Source organism: Fundulus heteroclitus, chromosome 9, assembly GCF_011125445.2.
Source record: "Fundulus heteroclitus isolate FHET01 chromosome 9, MU-UCD_Fhet_4.1, whole genome shotgun sequence".
NCBI classification, from domain to species: Eukaryota; Metazoa; Chordata; class Actinopteri; order Cyprinodontiformes; family Fundulidae; genus Fundulus; species Fundulus heteroclitus.
Window position 1 is genome coordinate 10478716 of NC_046369.1, and position 20771 is coordinate 10499486.

General features: G+C 39.3%; 2 protein-coding genes and 2 long non-coding RNA genes across 6 annotated transcripts in view; all 4 read left to right on the forward strand.

Annotated features, from left to right (window-relative positions):
- Window positions 1-1308, forward strand: part of zgc:172302 (phospholipid-transporting ATPase ABCA1) — a 50324-nt gene extending 49016 nt beyond the window's left edge. For 2 of the 3 annotated variants that reach the window (XM_012879998.3, XM_012879999.3), the window contains one exon: window positions 184-624. In XM_012879998.3, coding sequence (XP_012735452.2) covers window positions 184-624 — 441 coding nt within the window. Of the gene's footprint in view, window positions 1-183 lie in introns of all 3 variants that reach the window. The other variant, XM_036141005.1, reaches the window with a different exon arrangement.
- Window positions 1309-3379: 2071 nt separating this feature from the next.
- On the forward strand, window positions 3380-4727 carry LOC110366439. The gene is made up of 3 exons (XR_002426676.2): window positions 3380-3521; window positions 4283-4358; window positions 4457-4727. It is a non-coding gene; the product is annotated as an uncharacterized LOC110366439 (long non-coding RNA).
- Window positions 4728-6222: 1495 nt separating this feature from the next.
- On the forward strand, window positions 6223-16444 carry r3hdm4 (R3H domain containing 4). The gene is made up of 8 exons (XM_012880010.3): window positions 6223-6460; window positions 9599-9756; window positions 10200-10321; window positions 10561-10678; window positions 10753-10838; window positions 12239-12324; window positions 13282-13337; window positions 13524-16444. Exons 1-8 carry the CDS (start codon window positions 6423-6425, stop codon window positions 13625-13627), a joined length of 768 nt encoding a protein of 255 aa, XP_012735464.2. The 5' UTR covers window positions 6223-6422; the 3' UTR covers window positions 13628-16444.
- LOC118564135 lies at window positions 11512-12195 on the forward strand. Its single transcript, XR_004931663.1, has 2 exons — window positions 11512-11626; window positions 12011-12195. It is a non-coding gene; the product is annotated as an uncharacterized LOC118564135 (long non-coding RNA).
- Window positions 16445-20771: the final 4327 nt, after the last annotated feature.

The following is a 20771-nucleotide window of genomic DNA, read 5'->3' on the forward strand; positions in this document are numbered from 1 at the left end:
TGATAGTTTTCTACAGGCAGGTTTACTACAACAGTAGAATAGAATCCTGAAATGGCGGGTTTTAGTTTCAGTGCCATACCAAAAGTTTAAGTGGCCCCATCTGGCCGCCCCATGAAACATTTCTGGAGGCAATAGATGCTGTTGGCTGGACTGATTAAATATATATATATATATTTTTTGCAGGTGTTTGTCAGCTTCGCGAAGGAGCAGACCGACGATGACTGTCTCACCGACGTGGTCATTGGTAACGGCGCAGCTCAGCTAAACCTTCCCAGAACCAGAGCCAATCCTCCCGCCGCCCATCCCCAGCCACCCGCAGCACCTCCCCAGCAGAGGAAATCCCCGCAGCTACCCGCCAAAGCGCCCGAGGGCAACCCGAAGGGAAGCAAGCCGAAAAAAGCCAAAGCCAGAAAGGTCAGTTCTAACGGCGAGACGAGCGGCAGCGTGCCCATGAGCAGATTAGCTCAGGCCGAGGAGCAGGGCCCCGAGTCGGGCAGCAGTAACGGCGTCGTTCAGAGGGAGTCCAGCAGACCGCACAGGTCAAAACACGCAGAGGAGAGCTCCAGCAAAGATCCCGCGGCGCTCTTTATAGTCGGCGCCAGTTCACAGGAAAGCTCGCTGTGACGCGGACCAAAGGCAGACGGGAACATTTTTACTTCCTATTTATTTGTCTGAATGCTGCAGAGTTCACAGCGACGTGACGCAAACTCTCCGGAGTCTGTCTGTCAGAAGTGAGCAGTGCTCTTCCTTTTAACGGCTGCGGTGCCTTGTTCACCTTGTCATATCTTTGTAGCTTTAAACCGGTTATAAAAAACAAAAAAACCCTGACAGTATCTGTTTCTCGTTCTGCTCATCCTGAAAGGAATACTAGGAATACTATGCAGCGCTGAGTGACGAAACGGTGAGTTTGTTTCTCAGGTCTTCATTTTTTCTTTCTTTCCAGAGAGCACTTTATGCAGGATGCTGCAAGGAATTAAACTGTAGCGGGTTTTGTGTTACGCGTCCTTATTACCAGGATTTTATAGCGTATAGGTGGACAGTTTACAGTGGATTTTACCTCTTTGCTTTATAATTACATTCTGTCTTTTTTTTATTAATTTATTTATGTTGTGAAGTTTGTATTTATGGACCATTAGAGGATGTTATTATGTAGTGTTATGAAGTTTTTTTTTTTTCCATTTCTGTATGCGACACGTTTATGACTGGTGTAGCCTAGAAAGGCTCCAGCCATACTGATTCGGATATTTAATGATTTATATAAGCAATAATATGCCAAACTGTCCACATCCAATTGATGATTAAGTCCTGATCAGTAAAAAAAAATGCTGAAAAAAAAAATACTTTGGAAGAAAAATTTGTCATTTGTTTCTCTGAATACGCTCAGTTCACTGCTGAATGTCTGAAGCACTGTGATGCACTGTTACATGGTAAAAAAAAATAGTTACTGTAATATTTAAGACTAAGAACAAGTATTAGTGGGCTTTTATTACAAGGTCTTTATTGAATTAAAGTTTAAATGTTGAGCTATCAGAGCGGGTTTCTTCTGCTCTTTTTCCAGCTTTGTTTTCCTGTTGTTTCCGTTTCTGCTGCACGTCAAATGGAATAAAACCGGAATTGCAATTTTACGATGAAAGCTTGCACTGCTGAATGTAAACTTCTACTTGAAAAAAAAAAATCTGCTGTAAGATTTAAATCATATCCTGATATTGTGATGCTATAGGAAAAAAAAAAATCTAAAGTCTGTTCTGAATATTTTCTGCTGGAAGAAAATAAAAGTATTTAATTTGCCGACGCCCTTATAGTATTTCTCTGCTGCCCTGGTGGAACTCCATAATTGTTTCTTCATTACAATAAATGGACAGATGTTCATCTGTATCTCTGCTGTATCTGAGAACAAGTTAAACTATTCTGCCATTTTCGAAGAGACCATCCAGGTCCTGGATGTTGTTTTTCCCGTATCTTTGGTTACAAATCTTAATTATGCAACAGGTGCCTGATAAAATCTGAATGAACTGCCTCTATTCCTCTGTTCTACTCAGACACATTGTAAGTAACGATAACAATGGTAGCAGGCTTGGTTTTACTTGGGAAGCTTCAACTCTGTGCAACATTATTCCCTAACATCCGGCAGGAGGTGCTCTGACCGCACTTGTTCATCCTCGAGCCTCTTCTTCAGTTTATGTGCAGCTGTCCGCAGCAGGGAGTCCAGTCTGTATGGAGACAGGCCAGGAGTGCAAAAAAAAATAATGCATAAATCAACAAAACTCAGCACAAAGAAGTAGAATTGAAATTTCATTCACAAAAATACAAAGCGCTTTACTTCATTTAAAGCTTTGGGTATGATCCTGTCTTTTTATATATATATATATATTTAATCTAAACCAGTATTTGGTCTTTGTTATGTAGGAGCTGATATGGACAGAGGATTTTTCAGAGTCCTGTCTGTATGGAGAGAGGCCAGGAGTGCAAAAAAAAATAATAAATCAACAAAACTCAGCACAAAGATGTAGAATTGAAATTTCATTCACAAAAATACGAAGCGCTTTACTTCATTTAAAGCTTTGGGTATGATCCAGTCTTTTTTTTTAAATCTAAATCAGTATTTTGTCATTATGTAGGAACTAGTGTTGCACCGATACCAGTATCGGCCGGGGCGCCGATATCGCACTAAAATGGTGGTATCGGTATCGGCGAGTACCAACAAATAGGGCACAAATACCATTTTGATGTTTGTTTGTCACTTGAACGCAGCCTTCTCTCTCCCGACACTGACAAATTCTACTGGATTCACTTTGTATTAGTCTTTTTCCTGCTTTAATAAGGTAGCAGCTTGACAAAGCCATGATAGCAATTATTTTACATCCAAGTAGTATGCTGTTCTTCATATATATATATACACATACACATAATTTTCAAAGTAATGGTATCGGTATCGGCCGATACTGAACAGCCAGGTATCGGGTATCAGTATCGGGGCCAATAAATGGCATCGGCGCAACACTAGTAGGAACTGATATGGACTGAGGATTTTTCAGCTTTCTTTTACAATAAAAAGCCACAAGGTTTAAAATGTTTGATATGTGAAAAAGAAAAGTTTCTTGACTGCAGAATATAACATATGCAGGGTATGCAACCCATAGGGGCGCTGCACTAGAGGGGGCGTCAAAACCCCCTGTAGAATTTTTTTTTCTTGTTGGCATTTTCTATATTTAACAGCATAAAATGATCAATACCAGAGTGACGGCACTGATTATGCGGCGCTCTGATCCTTCACCTCCCCTCCTATCGCTCTCCCTTCCCACACAGGAGGCTTGGGCACACGCCCCTAAATGAACGCACTCAGGCGCATTTTTCTGTTTTTGAAGTCTTATTGCCACTCGAAGTGCACTTGACAACAAGATGGAGCGCCAGAAAAAGAAAAAAAAGCTATCCGGGGCGCAAAGCAGAAAAAGGAAAAGGGAGAAGAATAAAGATGTTGGCGGGATGAAAAAAAGCCTTTCAGTGTGGTTGAAAGACAGCAGGTAAGTACTGTCAGTGTATCGACAACAGGACAGGAGGGTTGTAAATATTCAGGATAGCTAAAGCTACCCTAATACGGAGTCGTATTTGCCTGTTAAATGTTGCCTCCCCTATTGAACCGATAAGGGAGGCGATTTGTTCCATATTTCTAGGAATATCTGATACATACGCCTGTCACACACATATCAAACTCAGGAAATATTAACACAGGAAAGCTAAATTGTGGCAGCAGTGGCCAGCTATGGTCCAATGCTTAGCCCATCTAGGCTGCAATTTATTCACTCATATGTACATTTCTTCTTATTATTTTTCTTTTTAAATTAAAGATGAGTCGTGCAAGTTTATGTGTGTATCAGACAAACTAATCCAGTGTCACTATAGCCCTTAGACACAAAAAGGTTGGAGACCAATGTTGCCAACCTTTTTGGCAGGGGGACATTTGAGTTTAAATGTTTTATTCGGTATCACTACAGTGGTGTTGTGATGTATCTGATAAGTCAGATCAGACGCAGTGTCCAGTCAGTAACTGTTATCCAACAATGAGATCATTTAAATTTTAAAGATTCATTTTTATCGTGGTTTGACTGCTGTATTTTTTTTTAACCCTACTTAACACAAAATTAATGTCATTCAGCTGTGAGGATGGAGAGAACGAAGAGAAGATGACAGAGCAATAATGTTTAAACAGTATTTTTAAAAACTGCATTAAGATCTGTAACTTTTACAACTAATATATAATGCTTTTTTTGACTATATGACTTAGTGGAGAACGCCACAGACAAAGGGTGAAGGAGACAGGCAATGAGGTCGGTGATAGAAGAGACAAGTGATGACATCAGGTAGGAATAATTACATTAGGGAGGCAACAAAAACCTATATACCATGATGGTTTCAATTTCTGATGACCATCTTTCATTTCATGGGAAAATTGATGCAGGCAGACACGGTGAGTCAACCACCACAAAGGAGAATGTGAAACAGAAAGGTGCAGATGAGGGAGAGAGAAGCAGAGAGGACCAGATGATGAAGAAGAGGTAGAGGAGCAGAGAGTGCTGAGGCCAGGCTTTATTCAGAAGATCCATTTGAATGTTCTTTACCACACAAAACGGGGGACACATTTAGGCAGTACATGGTTGAGAACGGCCCACACAAAGTTTCTGATGGCCCATATCCAAGATCAGAGAAGAGTAAGAGGTGTTTTTCCAAAGCATACTGTTTTCGTTTACTGTCTAATGGAGAGAACGTTGAACGAGGTTAGTTACTGTATTCCAAAAATACAAATAAAGTCTATTGTTTTGCATGTAAGCTTTCTGGTGAATTCAAAGTTCTTGACACATGCCTTGTGACGGGGTATAATAACTGCCCCTGTCTTTCAAAAACACTGAAGCACCATGAAACCAGTAGTTCTCACATAAACGCTTATCTGACGTGAAAAGAAATGGCTTCTCGCTTACGCCTAGGTAAGACTATTGATAGTGAACTGCAGAGAACCATGGCGGCTGAAAAAGCCCAATGAAGAAGTGTGTTGACTCGAGTTATTCACTGCATACGCTTCCTTGCAGAGAGAAACTTGCCACTAAGGGGGGAAAATTCTCAGTTAGGAAATGCTAAAAATGGAAATTTTCTGGGAATCCTTGATCCTCATAGCACGATATGATGTCACACGGGTTTATAGTCATAAATGATAAAACTCTGACATGGAGTCCAGGCTGTTAAGATTTCATATTTCCGCTACAGATAATGTTGAGCACTGAGTGCCACTACTGTTATAAGATTTTTGTTATAAGAAGGTTTTATTGATCTCACATTGGAGAAATTCACATGTCACATCGGCTCAGTAATCATAGGAAGAAGGTGTAAACAAGTAGGAGAAGGTGCATCAGGTATATACAGTGTGTCCTCGTTATACCATGGATTAAAAAGAAGTAGTTAAGAAAAAAAAAATACAAAAAAGAAATAAATAAGGCAGAGGATGTCTTATGTACATTCACAGTGACTTATATGCATCTGTATATTGACATATATTCGGGTGTAGTAGCAGCAGCAGTCACTTATATATTTGTACTTTATTAAATTTCTTATTTGCTTATGATTAAAATGATCACCTCATATAATACGCAACATAAAAGAAATTCTATAATATGACTACTGTATTTTGTAAGTGCATGACTAAAGGAGGAAAGCTGTATGAGGTGGTGGGGGGTGCAGATGATGTGTTTGCTTCCACCTCAAAAATATGTAGTTGCACCCTTAAGTTTGGGTGTTTATTTGTTGTAAAACATAATAATCAGACTTGCAATATATCACTGTGTGTGTAACGAACCTGTAAAACCTCTCTTTTTGAACGGAATTACTAAAACAAATACTTTCTAATAGCATTCTAACTTACTAAGATGCACCTACAGTTCCCCTCTTGTCTACATTATATGCGATGTAGAAAGTTTAATATGGTCCAAAAACGTTTAAAGATATGGGATCTGGTATGGACAGTTGCAAAAGTATTAATACATTATGTAAATTTCCTTCCTGGATTAACAGTTTCCGGGTTTTAAAATGGAAATAGTATGCTATGCTCACCTTTTAAGGTGAGTTTATTTTAAGCGTTTATTTTTTTAATTTTAATTTTTTTTAATTATTATTATTTTTTATTTTTTAATTTGGTGCTTTGTCCTTTTATGCATTATATTATTATCGGTACAGAGATATGAAATGAGCGTTGAACTGCGCTGCCGTCTCGGCTACTGTCTGCCAGTTCTGCCAGCCTCACGGCTAACAGCTAGGAGCTAGCCTTCACCCGAACTGCTTTAATTCCTGTTTTTTTTTATTTTTTTATATCTCCTGTCCTTGTTATTTTGTAAATATACTGTCGTCTGGACCGCTCAGTTTCAATATACTTGAATAAAATGGTCGTTTTGACAAATGATGACGAACAGGATTACATGTAAGTACGAATTTCCTTCATTTCTTTTAGCTAGTTAGCATTAGCCGAGACCATAGCTCAGTAAATAGAAAACAAAAGGTTTTCTCATCGGTATCTGGACTTACTGCATATAAAACTAGTTATCTTAAGCTTCCTGTAGCCTGTGTTATGCTGCAGGATTAAAGGTTTTAACGATTATGTAACTGTCGTTGTTAACCTTTAGCCAGCTAACTACCTAGCTAAAAAAAGGATTAAAATAATAATAATAATCCCAATTAGCATTATTGTGTGTACATCTGGTAATATGATCATTTATATGCATTTACGAATTATTCCAACCAATATCTTATCACTGAAGATGAGAATTACGCGCACAAGCAAGCAAAAAGCTGCTGTTGTGAAACCTGTATTGCAAGTGTCTGCAATTCGAAACGCTAGTTTGTAACTTTTATTAACGACAGATTGAGAATTTACATACATTTACCACAAAAACAAGGTTGATGTCACGGCATATTATAACACCGATGACAAGCAGGGCTGAGGCTAAAAATGGCATTTAAGACAGGCAGAGTGTCCAGCAGAGGCGGGGGAGGACCCTCACCAAACACCCACTGACCTACATCTGCTGCTGCTGGAGGATTCACATTTCACCACTAGTTAACTTGAGATACATGCAAGACATTAGAAAAATAAATTAATCATGCTCCATGTAGTATTATTCTATCTTTTTTAATTACATGTTGATACCGTGAATAGCACGCTGTCTATTTCCCATGCATTGTTTACATTGTTACATTGTTTTTAATTTTACATAAATCGATGCTGCATCTTTATCCTAAAAATTAGTGCAATCTACTGTGATTTTTATAGTGATTTTTTTTTCACGCTGTATGCAAACGAAATTTCATTCTGTACGCACTTTGTGCATACAAAATGACAAATAAAGCCATCTATCTATCATCTATCATATATGAGCATGTGGCATAAGGTCACTTAGAATTACTGGAGTGAATTAAAGGCGGGCAACAAAACTTTCTTTTCATAAACTGTGTCAGAAAGTATTTTCCTTCTGACAGATTTAACCTAATTTTACCTTAGATAGTGATTAAATGATCTCTGATATAATTTCAGACAAAAATAATAACTAGCACAGCTGGACACTACATATGTTAAAAACAGTGTACTTTTTTTCCTTTTTTTCTTCCTTTTTTTCCCCCTTTTTTCATCAAAAGGAGAGAAAAAAACAAAGAAAAAAAACAAAAACAAAACAAAACAGTGTGTACATATTGCTGTTGCAATCTCTGGGGACTTCCTGCATGCAATGTGTGGCAGAATATATTATTTCAGCTGCGATGCATTCACGCTCTATCTACCTTCTTTGTGGTCTGTTAAATGGACTCCCTGCCTCCCTTAATGTCCACAACAGGACTTTCTTTTAGCAGTTTATATGCTTATAGAGAGAGCAGTCGGGACATTGGGTGATGGTAAAGTACGTAAAATGCACTGAAAGTTTGGGTAGGTTAGAATCAAAATTGCAATTTTACACAACATTTGCGTTTAGGTTTTTCTGGGAACCGTGCGCCTCTAATCTCTTTTTATTAGTAAAGGCTCTTGCTGTGGTTCGCTGGAGTCCCGAAGCCGTAAAAATGGTTTAGTTTCCCGTTCCAGACTGATTAATGTCAATTACCGGCACTTAGTTTTTCCATTGTCTCCACCACTGTCAGCATTTCAGCCACTGAACATACACATCAGATTTAAGCGTTCTGGAGTCCATTTATCTAACCGGATATCTGATTTTAATGCATTGTGTGATCGCGTAGGTAACCCACCCAGCTGCTAATGTCGGTCAAACATCTTCGACTGACATTAGCGGCTGGGTGGAAGCCATTACTGTTGCAGCCTAACCCAGCCAGGTGTTTTTGCTCAACCATATAAAAGCAGATCCATCATTGAAACTGCAGATCTGTTTTAGTGTTTAGCTTTACTTTTAGGGATCCACAATAATCTGACCCAATGGATCCACTGCCAACCTACCCAAAAAAACCAAAACAAAAACATTAGCATGTTATAAAAGCCTTTATTCAGTTGAGTTCAAAGATATTGCATTAATCCCAAGGGGAAATTAAATGCTGTAGCTCACACTGTGTGAATGTTTACATACTTGTGTGAACCTGTTTGCCCACATTTTTGAATACAGCTTAGCAATAGGATTGAATGTAAACCTTTGCATGCAGATTTTTAATGTAAAAACGGTCTCTGAGAGGCTACCCAAGTGCCTTCAAATGCATCTCCTCTCCAGCCCGCCTGAATCAAAAGGCTGATCTCCCTCAGCAGCCGCCCTGCAGCTCGGCAGAGGCCCGGTAACGAGCCTTGTATTTGATTCGGGCGTGTTGGAGAACGGATGCATCAGAAAGTTGCTGCATAGTAGCTCTCCAGGACTGGACTTGTGCGCCCTGAGTTTAAGTTTTATTCGCGTTAAAAGCAGCATTGCCGTTGGAAATAAATTTGGATTGCATTTTGTCTATTAACCTCACATGGCTACTTAATTCTAATTTAAGTAGCTATAAACATAGTAAAAGGTTAAGTCTGTCAATCGCTTGTTCACGTACACAAATACATGAATCAATGCATCAGAATCAGAGATACTTTAATAATCCCAGAGGGAAATTACTTTCGTTACATGCTCCAGACATGCCTCTCTATCTATCTATCTATCTATCTATCTATCTATCTATCTATCTATCTATCTATCTATCTATCTATCTATCTATCTATCTATCTATCTATCTATCTATCTATCTATCTATCTATCTATCTATCTATCTATCTATCTATCTATCTATCTATCTATCTATCTATCTATCTATCTATCTATCTATCTATATATATATATATATATATATATATATATATATATATATATATATAGCGCAAAGAATAAATAAATGTCAATTACAGAGAGGGGGGTGTCTGAATCACTGAGAGATGAAGGATGTTTGAATCTTTTTAGATAATCATGTTTAGGTTTTAGATTATATTTTTGCAATGTTTTCTCTATCTTGAGCTTCTTAAGTTCTCCAGTTTTTTTTGTTAGGCTTTAACTGGCGTGCCCTTATTCATTGTCGCCTCCTGTTCTGTTTTTTTCTCCCTCCCCCACAGCCTGATAGAGGAGCGTAAATGCGTCTCACTGCCCTGCTCGCCTGCTAAGCGGGTCTCTCCTGCCAAAAAGAAGCAGTTTTACATCAATCAAGCCATCCGCAACTCTGACCTCACGCCACGCGCCAAGGGCAAGAAGAGCCTCCGCCGACAGGAGAACAGTAAGCTTTGCTGCACGGAGGATGCTGTTATTTCTATGCGCTATGCGTAGGGAAAGCTACTCTAAAGGGGTAAAAAAAAATAATGCAGAGCCTTGATAAACTGGATAAAGGGAGGCCATTTCTGCAGGTATGAATCGGGGGATGTGGAAATGATAACATCAGCTATGGAGAAAAACATTCGCCAGACATTAAATTAGCAACTGCTGCAACGTTTTGCACGGTTTATATTAGCGGCGTCCTCTGCAGATTTATTTTATGTAAGCGTCCGGGTTGGCAATATTTCCTCTGCATCACCCGCGCCTGGCAGATGTTATAAATTCTTGGTTTAGACACGTTTGTCAAGTGGCTTTCATTTTTACTGTACATTTTTGTACTTTTTTTTTTTTGTTCTTCTCTATCACCTGATAAGTCTGTGAAATCTGTGATTGCTTCCCTGTCTCCAGCACGATTTCTTGCCAATCTCCTGGAGAAGGACGAATGCTCCAAAGATGATCTGGAGGTTTGCAGCAACCCAGCCATCCCGTCCATCTTTACAGAAGCCTGCACCAATGGAAACTATATTGAGGTATAATTTAACGTCTTTCTTCTTAAGCGTACAAACAGCTTTTGGAGAAATGGGGTCTAAAACTTTGCAGATTTATCTATTTTTTTTCTTCATGCATAATATTGTCCAATTTAAATGTCTTAAATTGTGTTGCAGATAGTTGTGGGATTGACTTTGCTCACCTTATGGTGTAAATTAAACCTGCAATTTGATTTCATAAAGAAAGACTTATCTTCTTTTATCTTGCTGTGTTTTGCTAGCCATGGAACGACTTCATGAATTGCTCTGGTGAGGAGCAGGAGCGGCTGCTGTCTCTGCTGGAACAGGAGGGGGCCCGGAGGAAAAATGCCAATCAGCTTCTTAAAGACCACAGCAATGGTGAGCCTCTCTGTTTGTTGTTCTGCCTGTTTATCTGCTGGCTGTCCCGCTGACTGACGCTCATCTCTCTACAGTATGTACTGCCTTTTCTGCTCAGGAGTGCTTCCACAGAATCGATCGCAGGCTTCGAGCGACTCTGAGACGGAAGCAAATACCCATGGTGGGTGTCGTCTCTTTGTCGCATCTCCCACAGAGCTAAGAAGGGTGTTGTTGGTTAGCTGTTTTGCTCCTTTATTGGTGTTATTTTATTTTCTATTTGTGTAATCTGACATTTTTCACATTCTTCTCCTTGTCAAATTGTGAAGCATGAGTTTAGGCTTTCAGCATAGATCATTATCTTATGGTAGGGGCTCCTAAGTCCAGTCCTCGAGGGCCGGTGTCCTCAACTTTTAGATGGCACTCCTGGCTCTATATTAGCAGAGCTCGACTGGATGCTAGTGGGTCAGTTTAGCCATTTGGTTGAGGCGAGTAGGGCGAGGGACACATCTAAATGTTGCAGGACACCAGCCGTCGATGATTTGAGTTTGAAAAAACGCTGTTTTAGATTCATCCCTTCTCCAACACACCTTTAGAGGTGCATAGCCACGTAATTTGACTTTTTAAAAAAATATTTATACGTCAGTAGCTCACTCTGGTTGCTCACAAAGTTTTTATGAAAGAGCTATTTTTATGCTTTGTTTTTGATCAGTTTCATGTTAATTTGTTATTTTAATGGAAGTACGTACTGCACATGCGCAGCAGGGGTTAAAACAAGGAAGCGGCTAACGGCTATTAGCATCTCCAGGCGAAACAATGAAGAAAGGTCCAAGATCCAGTGAAAAAACAAAAAACAAAAAAAATATGATTCCAAGACTGGAATGTCACTGGGATTACAGTCTAAACGTTGGTGTTCCCTGAAGCGGACGCTAAACCTGCCGAGGGTCAGATGTGACCGCAGAGTTGATCGATGTGAGTAAATGTTCTGATATGAGGCTCTTAAAGTTGTAGTAGATCGTTGGTCTTCGATCATTTCGAGCTGCCGCTTTATTGCGAGGCATTGCAGAGGGTCAGTCTCGGTCCGGCATTATTTAACTTTGATTTATTAATTAAGCAAAGCGGCATTGTGATGGTTCTGCGATACTGCCGCTAGATGGCGCCACATCTGTTTATATCTGCTAATCTTGCCCTGTGCTGGGGGTATTTTTATCCACAAAAAGGACCATGAGAGCATTATTAGGATCGTTGCTTGGAGTATATAGCCTTATTTTATGATGATCAAACGGTTTTTGGTCTTTTCTTTAAGCATATAATGTGGCTTTACACCTTTTAATCTAATGAATAACTTGTTAACAGGCGTCTGCAGAGCTGAACGACTGGATGCTGATGAGGGAAATCAGTGGTTTGATTCAGGCGTGTTGGAGAAGGGATGCAGGAGAGTAGCTCTCCAGGACTGGACTTGGGCTCCCCTGTTCTATATTATTATCCGATGTTTTTTTCTTTTTCTTTTACATTTTCCTGTATATATGTTCATTGCTACTTTTTTATAACTAAAAAACAAACAAATATTTTTGTGTATGACAGGGAACGCTGGAAGTCATTGAGGAAAACCTTCTCAGCTTCTTCAGCGCTGACCCTCACTCAGTTTACACAACCATCCTCAGCAGCAGGTAGATGTTCTCTTTCTGTTGTCAGAATCTCTACAGGATCTCAAAATCTCTGGATTCACATGCTTAGTGTAAAGATCGTAAAGGTAAGCCCTGGATGAGTTCTGACACACCTGTAATTGTCTTCTAACAATGTTTTATTAGGAAACCACTGCTGTTTAGCACCAAGCGGTGCAAAAACCCGTTGATTCTGAAGAGATTATTAATTATTCAGCAAAGAACTTGCAAACTGCAAGCCTGAGACAGTGCTAACTTTATTTAAAGTGATTTAATTGAGCTGGACTTTCCCTTAGGAAGATATTTGTTTACTTTTTTTTTTTTTTGCCCGTCAGCGTTATTAATGGTTAAAAATACTCTGCAGTGATCTGGCCTTGTATAAAACTCCAAGTCTGTCAATTCAATTTGATTTTCAATTTGATTTTATTTATATAGCACCAATTCATGAAACATGTCATCTCAAGGCACTTTACAAAGTCAAATTCAGTCATATTATACAGATTTGGGTCAGATTATACAGATTGGTCAAACATATATAAGGGAACCAATCTTGTCTTTTACACCTCCTTTTGATTTAAGCATTTTAGAAAACTCCCCCATTACATCTCATTCATCATTTTCTGTGCCATGAATGCATTTTAGGTACAGATTCATGTAGGCTTTAAGTTTGTTTGTGTGCTTTTCAAAATGGCTTATATTAGATGTGAGAATTTGGGCGGAAATGACTTCAGTTACAAAGACTAAGAGTTAAACGTAATCAAACAGAAGCTCTCATGCAAAAAGAGCCAAGCTTTTTTTTCTTCTTCTTCTTCTTCTGAAGAAATCTCTAACCATTGATGGATTGACCCACAATGGCACATTGGTTCATTAGAAAAAAAAAGAGTAAAACTTGGTTTGAATTTGATATAAATGATAATGTGACACTTTGGAGTCATGCTTCTGTTGTTTGTCTTTGTGAACCAGTTTTGAGAGGCTGCTTCTTCACGCCATCTGCCAGTATATGGACCTTGTCTCGGCAAGTGAGTGGGCAATACAGTTAATGCAATTTCTATTTCTATCAGCAGCTTATAAACAGAATAGCCGTCCATGAACTGATACTGCCTTTTGGTGTCATTCACAAGCTTTTCTGTTTGCCTGTCCTGCTTTTAGTCTCAAATGCAGTCTGACAGTCGCGTTAGAGTGCTAAAACTTTATTGGTCCTGCAGGCATCGACAGCGACGGCTCGCGTCAGACCGAAGTGGTGAACAAACAAGAGGAGTTTCTCCCTCCTGGACTCCTCCTGTCGGCCTACCTGGAGCAGATGAGCTGAGACTGGAACGTCGCCTTCTTTCGCCCCTGCAAACACAAGCTCTGTCAAATGTAAATAGAAAGTGCAATGAATTTTCCATTAATTCTGTCCAAAAAAAAACGTTTGCTGTAGCGTCACTGTAGCCGTGATGTGACGCAGGCGAGCTGCGGCTTTAAACAGACGTCCAGCTACACCCTCACGTTACATTTCTTTCCAGATTTCGTAAATATCGTAAAGCAGCAGGAACGTGAAGCACCTGTTTCTAGCTGAGGTGGAGAAAAACATTTTATGTTTTATGTCAGAGGTCCTGAGAAACGGTGTTCAGACTAACCGACTATGACTTTACAACGCCTTTTGCAACGCTTACTGATGACAAAACAGTTAAAAACGCTGTTTTAATTCAATGCCGCATCTTCAGGATATTTATGATGTAGAATTTAGCTGAACACAGACGCTGGAAGCAGATTGATGTCTGCCGTGCTTCACGCTGTAAACAGTGAGCTCATGTTCTCTGAATGCTGCTTTATACTTCACATGCATGTTAAGGGATAAACCTTTTATTCTTTTCTCTTAGATAAGAATAAATATGGACCCAATACTCCTTTTACTCTAAGCTACAAAGCCTAGTTACTAAATGTTACTAAAACCTGACAGTAACAGAAGTTAAATGAGAAGACAAAGAAATATGGAAATAGCTTTTTCCACTTTCAAGTTGACATTAATCCCGTACGTCTGTATGAGAAAAGTTAGCAGGAAATGAACAGAAATTGGCTGTAAATTACCTGGTTGCATGAATCTGTGCACATCCTCAAGCTCATACTGGATTAAACCAAAAAACTATTGACTTAGTTTTACTATTTGTTCTTTTTCAGTACGAGTTTATCAGCGTAGCAAGTCTTCACTTGGTAATATTTCTCCTCTCTGTCTTGCAAACGTTCCAAAAATCTGTGATGGTGAAGACGTTTCTGTCCACCGGCTTCTTCGGGGGAATAAACGTTCAGATTACCTTCCAGATCTATAAAATCCAGTTTATCTCTGAAGAAAAAGTAACCCCTGATCATGAGCTCCACCTTGGCAGCCTCCCGGACCATTTTCCACCGCGTCGTTTCATCGATAACGGAAAAATGTCTTTTGGTAACGTTGCTGTTATTCAATATTTTCTCCACTCACTGATGGCAGTTTATATTTATATAATGCCGTGGGAACCCTCCCCACTTAATACCTTTTGTGTGCTGGTTTGCTCAGGAAACTAGCTAAAGAGTGCAGAGGAGTTTGAGGAGCTGAGCTTTATTCAGGTTCATTAGATTCACTATAATTGATGCTATTTGTGCAGTAAAGAAGATAAAACAAAGTTGGCTCCAAAGGTGCATTAAAAAAGACAGATTTGTCTTAAGGGATGTGCACAATTATGAAACCAGGTTATTGCAGCTTATTTTTCCATTTATAGTTGGATTGCACAGGATGCATTTCAAAGGTGAGAAAAGATTTAAAATGAATCTTTATCCCAGTTAATACATCACAAAAAGCTGATACATTATCATGGCTTTGCGCACCATTTAAAATCCACTGAATAATGTTTGCCCTGCAGACGTAGTACCGGTTTAATGAACCCGACCCAATGCGCTGAAAGTCAGAATCTACAAAATGTAGACCTGCTTCTTAAACGTCACTAGAAACATTTGGTTTAAAAAACTATATATTTTGTAGTTGGTATACTCACCCAGTGAGTAAATTTTCTCTCATTTTGGTTCTGTCTTACAAGGTTTAATGCAGCCTTTAAAATAGAAACCGGTATGACATCATGAAATGAATATTTAAAGGACTGAATTTGTAAAGGATAGCCTACTGATGTTCACCAATAGGTGGATTTGTTATTTAATTGGGAGAGAAAAAAAAAAAACCCTGAAGAAATAATGGAAAATTTATTCTCTGAGGTCTGCAGCTCTGTGTGGACTTTTAGGATTTTGTTGCTCTTTTACACGATCGCATGAACGGTGCTAACGGTGCTCGCTTATCAATGTTCATCTGCCTGAAACCGTCCGGATAAGGAACTTTATTTAATGTGAAAAGCTGGAATTGACGCCGCCATATTTACACACATTTCTGGACGTCCCCCCGTCCCCCCCACCATGAATGAAAAGCAACCTTTTTGTTTACACACATAAAGAAGCTTTAACAGCTTCTTACATCGACTGATGGTATCGTTTAATGATATAATTCACAGTTTGTTACAGTGGTGGCATCACTTTTCACTTTTCTGATCCACAGTTAAGGGTTTGTAATTATTTAACCAGAAGAAAAGCACTTCTGCCTCGTGAACACAGTTCCCGTCATTTGTCTTGTAAATAAATTTCTACATTTTTACTTGACCGGATTTTGGTAACCGTGCGTCCGGATTCTTCCAGAAGGACTCCGGTTTCACGCTTTCTTTTGTAAACTGTTGACGGCAGCGTGACGGAGCTTGACCCGTTGGTGCTTTTCGTCAACGACCAAAGCTTGTGTGTGTCTATTGCGTGGACATGTCCAACTTCTCAGGCTTTGAACTCGTCTCTCTGAATGTCTCGTTAGGATTTTCACACGTTGTCTTTTTCTGTCCACTCTGTGCTCTCTGCAGAGGAACCTGCGCGGTTCACGTTCCCTGCAGCTCTTTGGAGGGCTGACGGCTTTTTAATTGCTTGTAATCACGCCGCAAATATTTAACTGACCTGTGCCAAAATTTGGCTTTCAAAAGCGTAAGAGTCTGAGAGCTTTATACGTGATACTTTGTGTGTATCTGATGTGCATATTTATAATGATCTCTGCCACAATTAAAGGGGATTCAAGGTGTGTGTTTGTGCATTTTGTTGCTTGAGTTTTTCTTTTCACCTTGCGTTCGTGCCGTTACCAAGCAGAATCCTAGTTTTAATCTTTTATTTGGTCTAAAGCCCCCAACAGATGGTTAAGTGTGATTTAAGATGAGGGATAAACCACTAAAGGAAGGTATACCAGAAAAGGTCAGTGCTAAAAAAAAAAAAAGGCTAGATTTTCACAGTGCTGGAAAGTTAAGTGGAAGGAAAACATGTGACAAAAAAACAGGGCTAATTGCACCCTAGAGCGGATTGTGAAGCAACACAAAAGTTTAGAGGAGATTCTTAATGCCTGTATTATTATTATTATTGAATTGCCTAAATATGACCTTTTATCAATTGAAACAAAATCAAATGTGGAATCTGTTAACATGTCAATAAATGTTTTTATAAGTAGCAAATGTTATTAAATAATTAGGTTGTGAGCTGCAGTGTATCATGAATAAATGTTTTTTTTTGTCAGCATAGCCTAACATCGGCAGAGGACCATTTACTCCTGTCAGTATAAGTGGTCTGGAGTTAACCAATCACATGACAGGATCTTTTTGAAGAGCTGCAATGAGTCTAAATTATGTCACAGTGCCCTGTAGCAACTAGGAAATAATTATATGTGGCTTTTAACATGTTTAAATTTTATATATCGGCCTATTTAAGTAATATGATATATGTATTTAATTTTTTAATTGGAATCTAAATGCATTATGACACTCAGTGTGTGCCAGATATCAAAAGGCCCCTGACTTTCTCTCATCTCACACATGTACAACCTTCTTTAAATCTTCTCCGACAAGCTTCCCTTTTGAGTAACATTTGCTTGAAACAAAAATCGGTGTACATGAACCGTTCATCGCTTTGGCTTTTGGGGCCCTGGAGCTCTGCGTTACAACTAATTTGCTTCATCTCTATAGTTGGTTCCACCATCTGGGCCAAGCAAAATCCTACTGTTGCTCTAGAACAGTTGCTCTAGAACATTGGGCCACTTTGGCATCATGAAGTCATTAAAAGGGCCGAATGCACCTCTATAGATGACGCTTCTGATTTCATAATTTCATTTCAGCTTACATACAAATATAAAAAAATGCACAGTAACATAAAAGTAGCACCTTTAGGCCCAGTTTATACGGTTTATTGGCAAAAAAAAAAAGTTAATACTGGGGTGAGTTACACCTTAAACTTATCACTGCATCACTTTTTATCTTTTTTTCTGGATTGTTTTAATGTGTTGTGGCAGGATGCTGTTACTACACAGGGCGAAAAAATAAATAAATCAACATTTGCTACAGGAGGCATAGTTTTAGCCACTTTATAAAATTTAAAATATATGCCTCTACTTTATGGCATGATAGGCCTGTTTTGTCTACAAATTGTCTTGAAGGGCCGTAAGCTTGACACGTGTTCTAGAAGCTGCTGTTTGTACAGTAAATCAAGGAATAAAAAAGGGTGGTCAGTGTTATTCACGTAGCTTTGAAGACCTGCTGTAAGTGTAGGCACCACCATTCATGAAAAGCTTACACCATCAAAGCCTGGCCAATATGTCGGGCTGTTGCAGGCCCAAGAAACAAAAGAAAGCAAGAACAAATCAAAAGAGCTGCCATCATTCTTCGGGCTTTCGTCCACATCAGGCTTTAACTGAGACTCGGTCTGCATCCAGACAGAAACTTTCTCTCTGCCATCTTCATCCAGATGCACTGTTGGACCCATCTTCTCCAAAAAAGAGAGTTGGAAAACTCTTTAAAAAAAAAATAAAGGAGGCATTCTGCTGTTGTCATTCAGGCAGCTTTTAGAAGGATGTATGTGAGAAAAACCTTGCTGATTTGCACGGGTCCGCTGCTGCTGCGTTTCAGGAAACTACAGGAGGCACAAGCAACACATGGTCTTCAGAAGACAGCGGTGGGCAGCTTGGGAAGAGGTTCAAACCTCGAGGTAAAATGTAACCAGACAGTTTGAAAAACAGCTGCTGTTCTAAAGGACTGTGCATCAGGCTGCCAAAGTTATTCAGAGAGCTTAAAGGACGTACCATTACACTAAAAAGTCCTCTAGTTTTTTTTAATTTTTTATTATGTTTCAGAAAAGATTTCGAGCTGGACGCGAGATCACCAACCTTTTTGAAACAGATACTTCATTGGTAATGTGTAATACGAAGGGCTACCTGTACTGACCTTTGAACAAGAAGAATAAGAGCTTATCGTAACTTTATGTAATATAAACATGTTTTTAATGCTTTTGTCATTTTAAATCTGTAAATACAAGTATGATTAAAAAGGAAGAGACACTGAATAAAATAACATTTTAGATGCAGCTCCCTGGAGGCTTGTGCTATATCTTGAAGAGGCTTGAGGGGCACCGCATGTGGCCCTTGGGGGCTACATGGTGCCCGCAGGCACCATGACGGTGACCCCTGAGCACCAAAAACAAACTATACACAATACTGCAGGGCATAAGGCAAGGACAAGTCATTGCTATTTGTTATCAGGTTAACTTAACTACAGTTGTGTTCGAAATAATAGCAGTGCCTTTAGAAAAATGAGTAAATGTCAAAATTCTTCAAAGAAATTGTACTTTAATGAACACAGATACATTGGGGACACAGTACATTCTATTCCAAAGCAAAACAATTGCGCAAAGTCATCAAAACTTAAATAATAATAATAATATTTCAAATAAAGTAAGAAATGGCATGTTCAAAAGAATAGCAGTGTTGCCATCTTTCCTTGGAAACTCAAAAATGTACTGTACAAACAAAGAAATTCTTGATAAGTGAACCTAGCTGAGTATCCTAAACTAATATTTTGTTGCAAAACCACGGTTTCTGATGACTGCTTCACATCTGTGGTGCATGGAGTCAACCAACTTCTGGCATCGTTCCACAGGTATTGCAGCCCAGGATAATTGCACTGTATTCCACAATTCCTCAGCGTTTCTTGGTTTTGCCTCATGCACTGCACTTTTTATGTCAGCCCACAAGTTTTCAATGGGATTAAGGTCCGGGGATTGTGCTGGCCACTCCATCAGTTGAATCTTGTTCATCTGGAACCATGCTTTTGCTCGCTTGCTGGTGTGTTTGGGGTCATTATCCTGTTGAAAGGTCCACCTCAAAGGCATTTCCTCCTCAGCATATGGCAGCATGACCTCTTCCAGGATCCTGATGTACTGGAACTGATCCATGATCCCTTGTATGCGGTGAATCGGACCAACACCATAGTATGAAAAACATCCCCATATCATGATGCTTGCACCACCATGCTTAATGGTCTTCAGTGAGTACTGTGGCTTGAATTCTGTGTTTGCAGGGCGTCTGACATACTGCCTGTGACCCTTAGACCCAAAAAGAACAATCTTGCTTTCATCTGTCCACAAGATATTATGCCATTTCTTTTCAGGCCAGTCAATGTGCTCTTTGGCAAATTGTAAACGCTTCTGCACATGTCTTTTTCTCAGCAGTGGGACTTTGCGGGGGCTTCTTGCTGGAAGGTTAACCTCAGTAAGACGTCTTCTGATTGTCACAGTACTCACTGTCAACTGAAGGTCTTGCTTGATCCTCTTGGATCCCATCATTGGCTGAGTCTTCGCCAGTTTGGCTATTCTTCTGTCCATTCGAGGGGTTGTCTTTCTTTTTCTTCCTCGTTTTTCAGTTTTTTGCTCCCATTTCAGGGCATTTGAGATCATTTTAGCTGAACAGCCAATGATTTTCTGCACCTCTTTGTATGTTTTCCCTTCTTTAATCAATTTTTTTATTAGGAAACGCTCATCTTCAGAACAGTGTTTTGAACGACCCATTTTCCTTGTTTTTTCAGGACAAATGCACAGCCAGCATGCCAGTTGTCTTGATCCTTAAATACGGATCACCTGTTAACACCCTTTTTTCCCAGAATACCCTCCCTAATTGATGCCCTCTCTAATTGAACTCACCACTGCTATTTTTTTGAACACACCCTTTTCAGTTAATCATTCAATTTCACAGAATCCACAGTATGCATGGCTGTCCTGTTGGGTTTGTTGGTTTTCTATACCTTTATTTTACCCCCCAGAAACTTATCTGGGGTATAGAGTTTGAAATGTTAATAACACCAGTGATTTTCTTGCTGCTGTTGAGGCACTGCTATTATTTCGAACACAACTGTACCTTTGATAAATATTTCAAATTTGGAGCTATGCAATGCATACATCAAACGGTTTAATAACTATTATATGAAGAAAATCAGTTACACCCAACTTTAAATAAAAAACAACAAAATAACCCGATTCTTTGTATGAAGCCTACATATTGTACATGTCAAAGTTAAAACATTTTATGTTTTGCCAAAATGCAACAGCTGATG

Bases quoted from the DNA above. Each gene is read 5' to 3' on its own strand.
- r3hdm4 (XM_012880010.3), top strand. From the start codon at position 6,423: ATGGTCGTTTTGACAAATGATGACGAACAGGATTACAT. The intron at 10,322-10,560 runs GTATAATTTAAC...GTGTTTTGCTAG, and splicing joins CCAATGGAAACTATATTGAG to CCATGGAACGACTTCATGAA. The intron at 12,325-13,281 runs GTAGATGTTCTC...TTTGTGAACCAG, and splicing joins ACAACCATCCTCAGCAGCAG to TTTTGAGAGGCTGCTTCTTC.